The following is a 13,252-nucleotide window of genomic DNA, read 5'->3' as shown; positions in this document are numbered from 1 at the left end:
GCCACACGATAGTCTATTTGACGCGAGGCAGGACAGCTACTAGTCAGTTCTAGTACCAAAGAGGCGTTTCAAAGGTGATGGTCTTTGTTGTTTTTTTTTTTTCACGCCGCCCCCTGAAACCACGTTTTCCAAAAAAGTGGCATGAGCTTGTCTTCCATTTTTCAAGCTGTCAAACGTACGTCACAAGAAAGAGAAACCACCTCAATTGGATTCTTTGAGGCCCAATTGATGATGACATGCATATGCATTATAATCGTTCCAGCCGCACGCAGCCGCACCAGCGCCGCACATTATGTCATGCGCGGCTGAATTTTTTCACACCGCAGTCGGCGACACACCGGCCGCCGAAATCGGCGTCCCCACGAAAACACCAACCAACCAACCAATTCAGTCACCGGCGTCCTACCGCTTTTATAAACCCCTTCCGCTTCGAAGCATTTCTCTTCATTTCACTCAATTGAAAACGGGTTTATCATCATGACTCAGGTTAAAAAAGTTGTGCTTCTCGGTGGTGACCATGTTGGTCCAGCGGTCGTAGCTGAGGCGGTCAAGGTCCTCGAGGTGGTCGGTAAGGCTCGAAACGTCGAGTTCCAGTTCCAGAACCACCTTATTGGCGGAGCCGCAATTGATGCGACCGGAAGCCCTCTGCCGGACGAGACTCTCGAGGCCGCAAAGAAGGCAGATGCTGTGCTTCTCGGTGCTGTGGGCGGTCCTAAGTGGGGCACCGGCGCTGTGCGACCAGAGCAGGGCCTGCTTAAGATCCGAAAGGAGCTCAATCTGTACGCTAATCTGCGACCATGCAACTTTGCCAGTGAATCCCTGCTTGATCTGTCTCCATTGAAGCCAGAGGTTGTCAAGGGGACCGACTTTATCGTCGTTCGGGAGCTTGTTGGTGGCATTTACTTTGGTGAGCGAAAGGAGGATGATGGCTCCGGGGTTGCTTCGGACACTGAGCAGTACAGTGTGGCTGAGGTTCAGCGAATTACGCGAATGGCCGGCTTCCTGGCTCTCCAGTCCAACCCTCCCCGGCCAGTGTGGAGTTTGGACAAGGCTAACGTGCTGGCTTCTTCGCGGCTCTGGCGAAAGACCGTCACTGAGACTATTGAGAAGGAGTTCCCACAGCTGACTCTCAACCACCAGCTCATTGACTCTGCTGCTATGATCTTGATCAACCGGCCAAGCTCTCTCAATGGTGTCATCATCACCAACAACATGTTTGGCGACATTATTTCCGACGAGGCTTCGGTGATTCCAGGCTCTATCGGTCTGCTTCCATCGGCTTCTCTTTCGTCTTTGCCAGACACTAACACTGCATTTGGCCTTTACGAGCCGTGCCACGGGTCTGCTCCGGATCTGGGCCCCAACAAGGTCAACCCAATTGCCACTATTCTGTCTGCTGCCATGATGCTTCGGCTTTCGTTGAATCTTAAGGAGGAGGCCGATGCTGTGGAGGAGGCTGTGCGACATGTTTTGGACGCTGGCATCCGAACTGGCGATCTTCGTGGATCTAGCACCACTACTGAGGTTGGCGATGCTGTCGCCAAGAAGGTCCAGGAGCTCCTTGCCTAATTTTTTTTTTCATTGCAGCTATTTAAATGCACGATATGACTCAAATTACTATATGATTCGAATTACTGTAGTATTTCATTAACGTCTCGTTAAGTTAATTGAAGCAGTGGAGTATTCATGGGGGGACCAGTCCCCCTAAACCCCCCTGTGGCTCCGCTTCGCGGAGTTTGTCTGCACGTATGATAGGACAAGAAGAGAGCTTTCATCATGAGTTCTCATTAATATGGTACAATGACTTTTATTATAATCTCTCACTATAAATGATAAGATGATTATGCTATGATAGGATGGCTTTCAATGCCCTATAGAAGAACAATTATTAATATCACAGACGATAATAGCAAATGAAAACGACAACCATGAGAATAGCAATTGAAAAAAAATATATCTAGCAATCTATGGTGAGCTAATAAATACGGTTAGTTAAAGAACCAGGTTCTTATTCTCCGGCTTGGAGAACCACTTGCTTAATACAGAGCCGTCCTGGTTCTGCTGATAATACTTGACGATAAACTCATGCGCCTCGAGCTTCGCCTTCATATCCCGGTGCTGGATGTATTTCCGCCCCGTCTTGGCGACTAATGCAACGTTTTTAGGAGAATCGGCCGTTTTAATGCCTTTCAACTCTTTCTCCAATAGAGCCTTTTTCCGCTCCAGCTTATCCAGCTCCTTCTGGAGCGACAACAGTGGCTTGGGGCCAAATGTATCTGACTATATTAGCATGCCCTAGAAGAAATCAAAAAAATAAACATACCTCTGCCTGCTCGGCGTTTGATCATCTCCTCCATGATATTATTGCTCTTGGTGACGCACCGATCGTACTCCGCATTCAGCTTGGTGTACTTTTCCGACACGTCTTTGAGATTAGATCGAATTGGCGGCATCTTACCCACGCACTCTCGCAACTACAAATATACTCTATTCCAGGAAGAAGCAAGGGGGGTGGATGGTGGGAACTATATATCCGCGCTATTGTATCCGCATAATATCCAAATTTCAACTCGCCCGCGCACCGGCCTGTGCGGCTGAAGAGCGACAATGCAGCTTAATTCACACAATATTATGCAGGAACGCCGCGTGCGGCTCCTCGCGGTTGCCAAGCCGCACGCTCATTACTGCTGTACCGGTGAAGTGTATTCGAGGGCCAGCCCTCGAGCTCCCGTAGTTGGGGGCTCTGCCCCCAAACCCCCATCACTTCAGCCATCCCTCCGCGTAGCGGAGCCCCAGGGGGGTTTGGGGGGACTGGTCCCCCCATTAGTACTAGTAGATAGAATGTATTCGAGGGCCACTAGAGCTCCCGTTGATCCGCTTCGCGGAGTGTTACAGCTTAGATTTACCTGAGATAATTGCGTTCCAGTCGGCGGTGGTGAGCTTTTGGTAGCGGCCCCGGTTCCACCAGTAGAGGTCGCCTGTAAACTCGTCGTCCGTCTTGAACTTCTCCTTGCGGATTTTAAGAGTACCTGTGACCTCCATTGCCTCAGAAGTGAGCTTGAGGAATACGGGCACGGCGAAACTCGGGAGCCTCGATTGCATTAGGTGTGATAAATTATCCATGTCGAGTGGGCCGTTCGTTTCGATAACGGCAAACCCTGCGCGCCCGTCGTGGTTCGGAACCGACTTGCCGACGACTGCGACCTGGACTATATTCGGAATCCCCTGGAAGGCGGCCTCAACTTGCGTCGTCGAGACATTCTCGCTCTTCCATCTGAACGTATCCCCCAGCCGGTCGGCAAAGTACATGGGTCCATCCGGCGTCACCCGTATCAGGTCTCCGGAGTTGACATAGGCGTCGCCGCGTTTGAATACATTGCGGCATATCTTTGCCTCCGTAGCTGCAGGATTCTTGTGGTACCCCGGGAAGAAAGCCGCGAGGTTCTGCGGGTCCGGGGCCCTGACTAGAAACTGGCCCGGCTCGTTGGGCCGAACCCGCTCGCAAAAGCCCGTCTGTGGGTTGCGATAGATCTCGGTGGGGTCGTCGGGGTCCATTCTCACCACGGCGTAGGCAATTTTGTTCATGACTGCCTTGGCCAGCGGGCCACAAAGAGAGATGCATCCTTCGCCGAATTCTCCTGACTGGAATACAGTCAGGGCCATAGGCAATTCTGTAGCTCCGTAGAGCTCTCCAACGTACTTGATGCCAAATCGCTCTTTGAAGCGACCCCATACGTCTATCTTCATACCACTCCCGCATGCAGTAATCGCACTATGGCTGGTGTCGTCGGGGCCCTGCGGGCTGTTAAGCAGGTACCGGCAGGTCTCGCCAACGTACTGGATGCAGTTGGCGTCGCTCAGCTTTACCTGTGTCCAAAACGTCCTTGCAGAGAACTTGGTACCAATGGCATACGTTCCTCCGTGGTGGAGCACCGAGAGCAGGCCCATGATCGCCCCAGTTGAATGGAAGAGTGGCATTGGAGAGTACATGATCGTGTTTGCGTTCATCTTCATATCTTTGCCGTAGGCCCGGGGGGTCGTGAGCACTCTTCGCCAGGACACTTTAGCCGACTTAGGCAGTCCGGTGGTCCCCGAAGTGTATATCATCATCGCGGTCTCGGCGAGCCCATGCCAGGATCGACAACTATCTGGAGCCCGGTAGATCCGTAAACTAAATGCCTCGCATATCCACTGATCATCTATCAAAACGCAAGTTTGGGGAATTGCCGATTGGATAGCTTCCATTGCTGGCTGCACGCTTTCGTCGTACAATACTAATCTTGCCTCGGATATCTTTATGCTGTGCTCCAGCGAGCTGCTGACGAGCTTGTTATTAATCATGGCCGGAATTGCTCCTAAAGTCCATAGTGCAAACCACAGAAACACATATTGCGGACCATTCTGGAGATTGAGACATACCACCTCTTTTGGCTGGACATCGTAGCGGGATTTAAGCATGTTCGCTGTCTTGAGAACATTTTCGTACAGTTGTTTTGCCGTATAACGCTCGACTTCGAACAAGTGATCCAAGCCGTCTTCATATCTCTCAGGGTACTCATGGCAGATTTGTCTAGGGTAGATGAGGATGGGCTTATCAGGTACAGTCTCAACGAGTTTCTCGAGTTGCGTCAAGAACGAATGGGGTTCAAAGTTTCTCGCCGCTTTCTTGAAATACAGCCTGATCCGAGCCAGATTATACAGGAGCTTAATGTCCCGCCGTACTAGATACTTCGAATCCAAGTAGGCTGCCACAAGCGCTAACCCTGCCGCTGTCTCCATACTGTACCACAAACAATATAAAACTGGTTATCAATACCACTAACAATAAAAACTGATGATCGAGAGTTACAAACCCGTTTTTATATACCGGTACAACCGGAAGATACAATTCCCGTTGGTCCAGCTGTATACATAATGACCATCTGGCGATCTATGCTTCCACCGCCCACCGGTTCCCGATCTCTTGCACCTGGTGCATACGGCACATTATTACCCTTGTACAAATTGCCCAGAATTGAACCATATTTTCTAATCAGAGGCGCAGACTTCGACGACAAACCAAAAGCCGGAATACTAGGCCAATGAGCCGTTTTGGTGGGTCAAAAGGCGGATCAGGGTTGTGAAGAAGCATAGAGCACGGTGTAATAGCGTATCAGGCCCTGGTATGCCGAGTGGTCTCCACATCTAACGAGGTTCGCCGCATCAATGTTTAGCGGGCTATTCGGTTCGGGATCGCTGAGCATTGCCTGGACCGCCGTCAGCGCAGAGGACAAGGTCCACGCCGGGGTCCACTGCGACTTCAATACGTCCAGGCACACTTCTCCGGTCTTACCTAGGTTAGCTTCTCTCTCCACATAACTAAGAAAACCCTATCGCCCTAGCCGAGAGGTACATACATCAAAATGGATATTCGGATGACAGATCTTGGTCAGGAAATGCATTTCTGGTGGCTGGAGAGGGTAGGTAGCAGGCACTTTGATCCGTATCTTCCACTTTCCCCCTTCATACGGGGTATCTTGGGGGCCCTTAAGCACCGCGATCCATGCAAACAGGTTATCTTCGTTCTCCAGGTCCAGGCTCTCAAGGGCCGGATTGGGGTCAGTATTAAACGTCGCTAGCTCCTTTATTAGTCTCTTCGAAGCCATTGTTGTAGGTTGGTAGAACTCCAAGCACTATGGGCTCTTCATAGTGGGGTACATCTCGGAGTGTGCCGAGGCTCGGTTAAGTTCCATCGTAATAGTTAAGCAGTTATGTTAGGTACGCGTTTACCGTTGACTTAATTAGATTTCTAATTTACCAACATTGATATTCGATCAATGGAGCGCTGTAGTTAATTGAGCCAAGTCACCGACTATTCTATATTATAACACTATCAAGCTCATGTATATCTGATAAAGTGCCTCTTTTTTGGCTTTCCAATTGATAATATCTGTGCAACGTTAAGTACCGGCCGGTAGTTGTCAACATTTGTCCAGCCGTGTGGCGCGCGCGAAACGCGTACGATCGCGTAAATTAATCCTTCGACAAATCACTTAGTGGCTTTAGTTATAGATTTGCCATGGGAAAATGCGACACCGTTCGGATGATGCGGTTGAGAGATTGAGATCAACATTCTCTGCTGTCGATGAATCAGACGAACAGCTGCTAGAGTTCTTGAGAAATAGATCACACGTGCTACACTCCATCGTGTTAGCTGTCGACGAGATAATTGTCCCGGCCACAGAATCTATCCGTATGTCTTCTCCACACTGATTTCATGAAAAGGAACTAACTAGATCAGGAGATGCGGATTTGGTGGAGAAAATTGGCATTGTTCTGACCAAGATCTTTGAAAAATGCCCAGATCTACTCAGAGAACAGACAAGCGGGAAGAGTTTAAACTCGTATATTTTCACCCGGGTTGTACCGCTGCTGACCTCCGGAGATACCCAGGTCCGGTCAATGGCAGCATCCTTGATTGAGGAAATACTAATCGGTAGCAATTTCTTAGCCTGCACTCGTGGGACCAAGGAATCGGCTTTTGAAGCATTTGTGTACGACCACTGTACAGAATTCGCTGACTCTTTGGCTAAGAATTCCAATACTACTACTTCTCTACCGCACAACCTTACGGATGCTTACCGAAAACCATACAGCCAGGCTCAGATCATAGATCTCGTCCTGTTACTCACTATAGCCATGCTAAGAAGCGCAACCCTAGGCGCCAAAATGCCGCTAAGCACTCACTCCCGGCAGATGGTGTCGTTCGTCCGGAAGCTTCTGGTCAATCTTGGAGTCATGTATCAACCGAGCCCACGCCAGCTCCATGAAAGGCTCAACAGTAAGCAGATGGGCATTCTTGTTGAGTGCATTGTTTTCGCGTTGACGGATGCAGACCTACAGATTGATGCTTGGATGGCCCTTGCAGTGGGAATTTGCTCCAGTAGAGAATTCTCCACGGAAGAGTATATTAATTCGGCAACAAAAACAGTCTTGCTTCTCGCAATGGGTGTATTCATCGCAGGGAATAGCCTCTCAGGAGGCACGACTTCATACATTACCCAGGCACTTGGCTCAATTGATTTTATAGATGCCGATCTAAGTGATGCTATTGCAGTTCTGCGTGCAGTTATAGAGAACGGTGACATTCCTACTGTTCAGTTTACCTCAGACAAGCTTAAAACCATGTACGCTCGAATTGTGGCTAATACCCTTGAATACAAGCATGGGTCCGACCCCTGGAAAAATCTCTTCAACGGTGAAGTGCACAGCTTTTCTCAGCTGTTAGACGCTTGTACGAACGAGTTTGCCAATTTCTCGGCCCAGCGACAGTGTGAATTTTTACATCAAATTGGTCTTTTAGCCTGTCATCTAGCGGGGAACATGATATCTGATACATTCTGCGGCGATTGTGATGGCTCAATTCCTCATTTCACTGAAAAGCGGCAAAAATCACCGGGATTTAAAGGAATACTTTTGACTCTATTGACCCATATTACTTCCTACGACCCCCCTCGTATCGATCTCCATTTAGCATTCGCTAACATGCTTCGTCGTATCCTTGCATCATTTGAACCAGAGTTTGAGTTTTTTCCCACTTCCCAAATCTCACAATGGATTGTTTCGAGTTTCGAGGCGCCTTCGAGAGACTTACGGGTTTGTGCTGGACGGCTTTTTCCCTATCTCTATTTGTCCGAGAGCTCTACCTCGAACAGGGCCAAGATCACCGACTATCTTTTCAGCAATGCAAACAATCAAAGTGCAGATGGACTTGAAACGACTATACTGGCACTATCCGAGGTGTCATTGGTTTGTGACGGGGAAACTCTGAATGCAATTTTGTTGCAGCTTATTGATTTTCTCAGTTCTGGTCATCCATACATCAACTCGCTCTCGTTCAGCCAGCTTCAGGCTATCGCAAAGATGAAGGCAATTTCCTGCTATCAGTTGTTTAACCCATTCTGGGAGACAATCAGCATCGACGTTGTGAAACGCTACAACAAATCGCCTGGCTTCTTGACTACATTTGTCGATCTCCTCGGCATCTCGCAAGAGGAGTTCCTCAAACGGACCGCCTCACATACTGTACCATATCTTGTTGTGCAAAGAGAGTTCGGTGTAATCGAAAGCATATCCCACGCATGTGGCTACGAGAGTCTTCAAAAGTTCTATCTTAAGCATATAAGTCGCATCATTGCCGTCTTGTTGATGAAAGCGTCCATGAACAACGGAAACCCTCAGACCATTGCATCGAATATTCAAATGATTCTTGGCGAAACAAAAGCGTTTCCCAATATTGACTTCCAAACTGTCGCATCTCCATATATGATTGAAATTTCGTTTGAAGTGCTCAAGCAGTTTCACGGCAGCAACGAGGGCACTATTATCAACGCATTCAAAGTGCTGGCTTTTGCAAAGTATCCTAACGCTTCGGAGGAAGATCTGCTTGAGAAGTTCTTCAACGTTAACATGGTCCCTCAGACAGTCATTCATATCTCTGATACGATTCGAAGCGTTTTTTCAAAAAAGCCATTCACCGTTAAGATCCAATGTTTGAAAGGGCTCTCCATGTTAATTAAGATCTCACCAAGTGCTGTCATTGCGAATGCTGTGCCTCAAATTTGTGCTATTTTACAGTCTGCGCTGGAAACCGAAGTCATTCAACTGGAGGCTTTGAAAACATGGTCCGTCCTAGTTCAAAATCTTAATAACGAGAGTTTGTCGAGTGTAATCACTTTGACATTCGCAATCATTATTCAACGATGGAGTGACTTTCGGCCAGAGACTCGGCTCGAAGTGAAGGGTCTGTTTGAATTTCTAGTATCCCAGAAGTCGACCATGTTGAAGGATATCATGAAGCGCCAGAGTCTTCCAGCACTAAATTCCATCCCTTCTTTGAAAGAATACGGCCTTATGTTTGATTCAAGCGACCCACCACAGCGAAATCCTTATCAAAAGTTGAGGCTCCTTATTATTAGGTGCCAGGATGAGAATATTTACGTTGTTCGACAAACTGTTTTGGAATTGAAGGAATTTCTTTCAGCTAACACAATATCTGTCGTTGACAGCATAAACGGCGAGCACACTAAGACAATTATCGAGGACCTGGTTCGAACATTGTTTGACGTCTCTTTTAGATTCCACTCCTCAGAGTCTGATATCAGCCTACTGTGCATGGAATGTTTGGGAAAGGTAGGTGCAGTCGACCATCACAAGCTTAGTGTTGCCCTGGAGGGCAATGACTTTGTGCTGATTCATAACTTCGAGTCCGGCAGGGAATCAAAAGCCTTGGTTGTCATATTGCTTGAGAAATTCCTAATAAAGAATTATAGGGCATCCAGAGAACCCAGTATCCAACTATTTCTGGCATGGGGCATTCAAGAGCTGCTCAGATTCTGCAATTTGACACCACAGAACTACAAATCATCGACCTTATGGGAACAGTTCAGTGAGGTATCGAAAGCAACATTATATCCGCTTTTGAGTACAAAGTATTCTCGGCCTGCTGGCCCGTCCCCTGATTCATCTTTTCCTATATACTGTGATGAGATTAACTATAGCCATTGGCTAAGAAAGTTCTCATTAGTATTGATGTCAAAGGCTAAGGGATCCAATGCTGAAAAAGTATTTGGTGTGTGTCTGAAGTCTTTGAGAGACAAGAGCCACGGTCAAGGCGTCTTGAACTTCTTGCTCCCATATTCTGCACTGAATGTCATTCTAACAGGCTCCGTTGAGGACCGGAACTGTATACAAGAAGAACTCAAGCTGGTTTTGAACTCTCCAATCGAATCCGAGAATGCGACTGGCTCATCTTTCCGACAAACAGCGTTCCATTTGGTTGACTATTTTACCAAATGGGTAAGAGAAAGAAGAAAGATTAACACAATTGAAAATGATCGTCAATGGGCACTCCATAAAAAGGCACAGAAGCATTTAGATGCTTCAAAGGGGAATATTAACGACGATGAGATGATACTGATCGTGGAGGAGTTTTTGCGCGGGTTTTCACCAGATTTCTTAGCCCAGAGGTCATTCGAGGTTAAGTCTTTTCCAAGAGCAGTTATGTACTGGGAAAATTTCTTGAGATCCCAGAGCAATGATGACAATACGCGATACGAAATATTGTCCAAATTCCAGGACATCTATTCCAGTATCGATGATCCCGATTCGCTTGAAGGAATTGCTTCAGAATTTCCAGACTTCAATATCGAGCAGCAAATTCTACGGTATGAGGGGACAGGCAAGTGGGAATATGCTATTGGATGCTATGAGGCAAGCATGGATCGCCTTGGCGAGTGGGAAATCTCGGAGGAAAATACCGGTCGCATGATGAACTGTTTGAAACAGGCTGGCCGATATCAAGACCTACTTTCGCGATTAGAAGGTGTCTATTGCCCGCATGATGAATGGGTGAGACTCGGAACAGAAGCCTCTTGGATGTTAGGCGACACAAAGTCTCTCTCTAAATGGGTTATGCGAGGTAGCTCTGAGAACAACTATGAGGCGAACATTGGGAATGCCTTTTTGGCCCTAGGCAGAGGAGACGAAATTGAATTTCGAAATCGAATTACCTTGGCAAGGAAGAATCTTACTGAGGTTATTTCTCCGAGGAAGGTGTCCTCTCTTGCTCAAGTGAACGCTGAATTTGTTAAACTTCACGGTTTGACTGACTTGGAGATTCTTGCGCCGCTAATTGGTGCTGAAAAGTCGCGAGAGCTGGATTACTATCGAAGAATCTCGGGGTATCTTGATTCAAGGATGGAGGTAGCAGGGTCAGACTGGAGCGCAAAAAGATTTTTATTCTCATTGCGGAAAGCAGCGCTAACGTTTATTAATGCTTCGAAATTTGAAAAAGAGATTGGTACAATTTGGGCTGATATGTCAAAAATTGCCAGAAAGCAGAACCAGTCAGGGATCGCATTACAGGCATCGTTATTTGCTCAGCAGTTCGGCTCTGTTATGGGCAAAGTGGAGAATGCAAATGTACTATGGGAGCAGGGAGATCAAAAACAAGCAACCGCATTACTCGAGACTGTTATTGATGAAGATACCCAGCGGGCTATGAAGAATTATCGGGCTGTTGTAATACACCAAATTTCCAAGGACAAGGCTAAAATTGCTCTAAAGCATGCTACTTGGATGGACTTTGCTGGCGAGGAGGGAAGTGATTCTATTCTCATGCGTTATAAGGCAATCACAAAACTCCATCCGCGATGGGAAAAGGTTCATTATAAGCTTGCAATGTACTACAACAAGCTGTTTGATTCTCAAGCACAGCTGCCAGCGTCATCGCACAACGTTGAATTGTAAGTATTCAGCACGTTGTTTGATACTGAAACTAACTGACCCATTTTTTTCGTTTAGTGAGGATGGCTCTTATGTCTTGTCTATGGTCAAGAACTACCTGCAGTCGTTACAATACGGTGTAAAGCACATTCACGAGACGCTTCCTAAGGTCATTACAGTTTGGCTAGATTATGCTGCGAATTACAACAAAGTTTCGCCAAACTGTCGATTCAATCGAGAGAAGCTCATGGCAAACAGGAGGAAGTCATTGAAAGATACGAACGAACTGATTCGAAAGTTCAGTACCAGACTCCCTGCTTATATTGTAAGTTTGAGCTGAGTTCTTTCTTTTTTTGTGAAGCTAACCTTGGTAGTTTTATCTTGTGATATCGCAGTTGTTATCACGATTAAACCACGATCATAAAGAAACGTTTGGACTGTTGAAGACGATCATTTTCGAGATTACCAAGAACTACCCTTCTCAAGCGTTGTGGTTTGTCATAAGTGCTACCAGTTCAGATGATAAGGCCAGAGAAGAGCGTGCTCGAGAGGTCATTGAAGCTCTGTTAGTAACCAATTCTGGCATAGAAGGACTAAGAGAAACCATCATTTCGGCCAGAGACTTCATCAACGCTTTGGTGGACTTCACGCAGCGCTCGCAGTCGAAGAGTGAGAATAACGCCCTTAAGTCCACCCTTTCTAAATTTGGATTCAGGAAATCAACCATGCCGTGCAATCTGGCGGTCCCCGTCCAGGCTATGATGACAATTACCTTACCCTCGAACCCAGAGGCAATAAAATATCACAAGCCTTTCCCGTCGTTTGTTACCATTAACCACATTGAGGAGAATATAACCATTCAAAGTTCGATGCAACGACCGAAGCGAATTGTTATTGTTGGCGAGAATGGTGAGCGATATAAAATCCTGTGCAAGAAGGAAGATGATTTGCGAAAGGATGCCAGGACCATGGAGTTTTCACAGAACATTGATAATATTTTGGTGAAGGACGACGATGCCAGCAAGCGTCATTTGAGGATTAATACCTATCAGGTCATACCGCTAACAAGCAGAAGTGGGGTTATCGAATGGGTTGATGGTGCAGTTGCGTTCAGAGAGATCATTACCAAGATTTACGCCTCCAAGGGCAAGAAGATCGACTGGGGATCACTAAAGAAGCAATACACGGAGATGAACAGTGCTGCAGAGGATGACAAAGTTTCCTTGTTCAGAAAGGTGCTCCAGCAATATCCACCCATTCTACATGAATGGTTCCTAGAAACTTTTTCGGACCCTGTCAGTTGGCTCGAAGCACGGACGCGCTACGTTAGAACACTAGCCGTTATGTCCATTGTGGGCTACATTCTCGGGCTCGGTGACCGCCACAATGAGAACATCCTTTTCATCAAACGAACTGGTGCAATCATGCACGTCGACTTTGATATGCTGTTTGATAAGGGCCTAACCCTGGCAATTCCTGAACGAGTTCCATTCCGACTGACAAACCATATGGTCGACGCAATGGGAATTTGTGGTTACGAGGGTCTGTTCCGAAGAAGCTGCGAGGTTACCCTTAAGCTTATGCGGGCCAATGAGGGGCTGTTAATGAACGTTCTGGAGCCGTTCCTCTACGAGCCGTTTGTTGACTGGACTAATAATTCCACGCACTCCCGCTCTCACGTCGTTATCAACGACCTCCGCGTAGCCAAGTCGCCAGAGGAGGCGTTCGCTACTATCCGGAAGAAAATCCGCGGCATTCGGGGCCAGGATACGCTACCTTTGAGTGTCAGCGGCCAAGTTGAGTATCTCATCAAATTGGCTGTTAGCGACGTCAATCTTGCCAGTATGTACGTCGGCTGGGGGTCATGTTTCTAACGTTATTTATTGTATCATAGATATTAATTCAATTGCTTCAATTCTATATAGCAGTTTCACTTCTACTACTCCTCCGCCAACTTCATCGTATACCGTTGCTATCCGCTTATCAA

At 47.2% G+C, this 13,252-nt stretch overlaps 5 protein-coding genes across 5 annotated transcripts; 2 read left to right on the top strand and 3 right to left on the bottom strand.

Annotated features, from left to right (window-relative positions):
* Positions 1-477: 477 nt before the first annotated feature.
* LEU2 (3-isopropylmalate dehydrogenase) lies at positions 478-1,569 on the top strand (the record flags this gene model as incomplete). Its single annotated transcript, XM_076682127.1, has 1 exon — positions 478-1,569. The coding sequence occupies one exon, from the start codon at positions 478-480 to the stop codon at positions 1,567-1,569; it is 1,092 nt and encodes a 363-aa protein (XP_076544084.1).
* Positions 1,570-1,992: 423 nt separating this feature from the next.
* On the bottom strand, positions 1,993-2,453 carry TRVA0_001S10506 (uncharacterized protein; the record flags this gene model as incomplete). The annotated part of the gene is made up of 2 exons (XM_076682126.1): positions 1,993-2,276; positions 2,324-2,453. 2 exons carry the CDS (start codon positions 2,451-2,453, stop codon positions 1,993-1,995), a joined length of 414 nt encoding a protein of 137 aa, XP_076544083.1.
* A 436-nt stretch (positions 2,454-2,889) lies between these two features.
* Positions 2,890-4,779, bottom strand: FAT1 (very long-chain fatty acid transport protein; the record flags this gene model as incomplete). Its single annotated transcript, XM_076682125.1, has 1 exon — positions 2,890-4,779. One exon carries the CDS (start codon positions 4,777-4,779, stop codon positions 2,890-2,892), a length of 1,890 nt encoding a protein of 629 aa, XP_076544082.1.
* A 332-nt stretch (positions 4,780-5,111) lies between these two features.
* Positions 5,112-5,645, bottom strand: UBC5 (ubiquitin-conjugating enzyme E2-16 kDa; the record flags this gene model as incomplete). The annotated part of the gene is made up of 2 exons (XM_076682124.1): positions 5,112-5,327; positions 5,397-5,645. 2 exons carry the CDS (start codon positions 5,643-5,645, stop codon positions 5,112-5,114), a joined length of 465 nt encoding a protein of 154 aa, XP_076544081.1.
* Positions 5,646-6,066: 421 nt separating this feature from the next.
* Positions 6,067-13,139, top strand: MEC1 (protein kinase MEC1; the record flags this gene model as incomplete). The annotated part of the gene is made up of 4 exons (XM_076682123.1): positions 6,067-6,232; positions 6,281-11,285; positions 11,344-11,590; positions 11,640-13,139. The coding sequence occupies 4 exons, from the start codon at positions 6,067-6,069 to the stop codon at positions 13,137-13,139; spliced, it is 6,918 nt and encodes a 2,305-aa protein (XP_076544080.1).
* Between the last annotated feature and the right edge of the window lie 113 nt (positions 13,140-13,252).

Source organism: Trichomonascus vanleenenianus (assembly GCF_965637985.1).
Source record: "Trichomonascus vanleenenianus strain CLIB 3782 genome assembly, contig: TRVA0_001S, whole genome shotgun sequence".
NCBI lineage: Eukaryota > Fungi > Ascomycota > Dipodascomycetes > Dipodascales > Trichomonascaceae > Blastobotrys > Blastobotrys vanleenenianus.
This window is presented reverse-complemented; position numbering and strand designations above follow the sequence as displayed.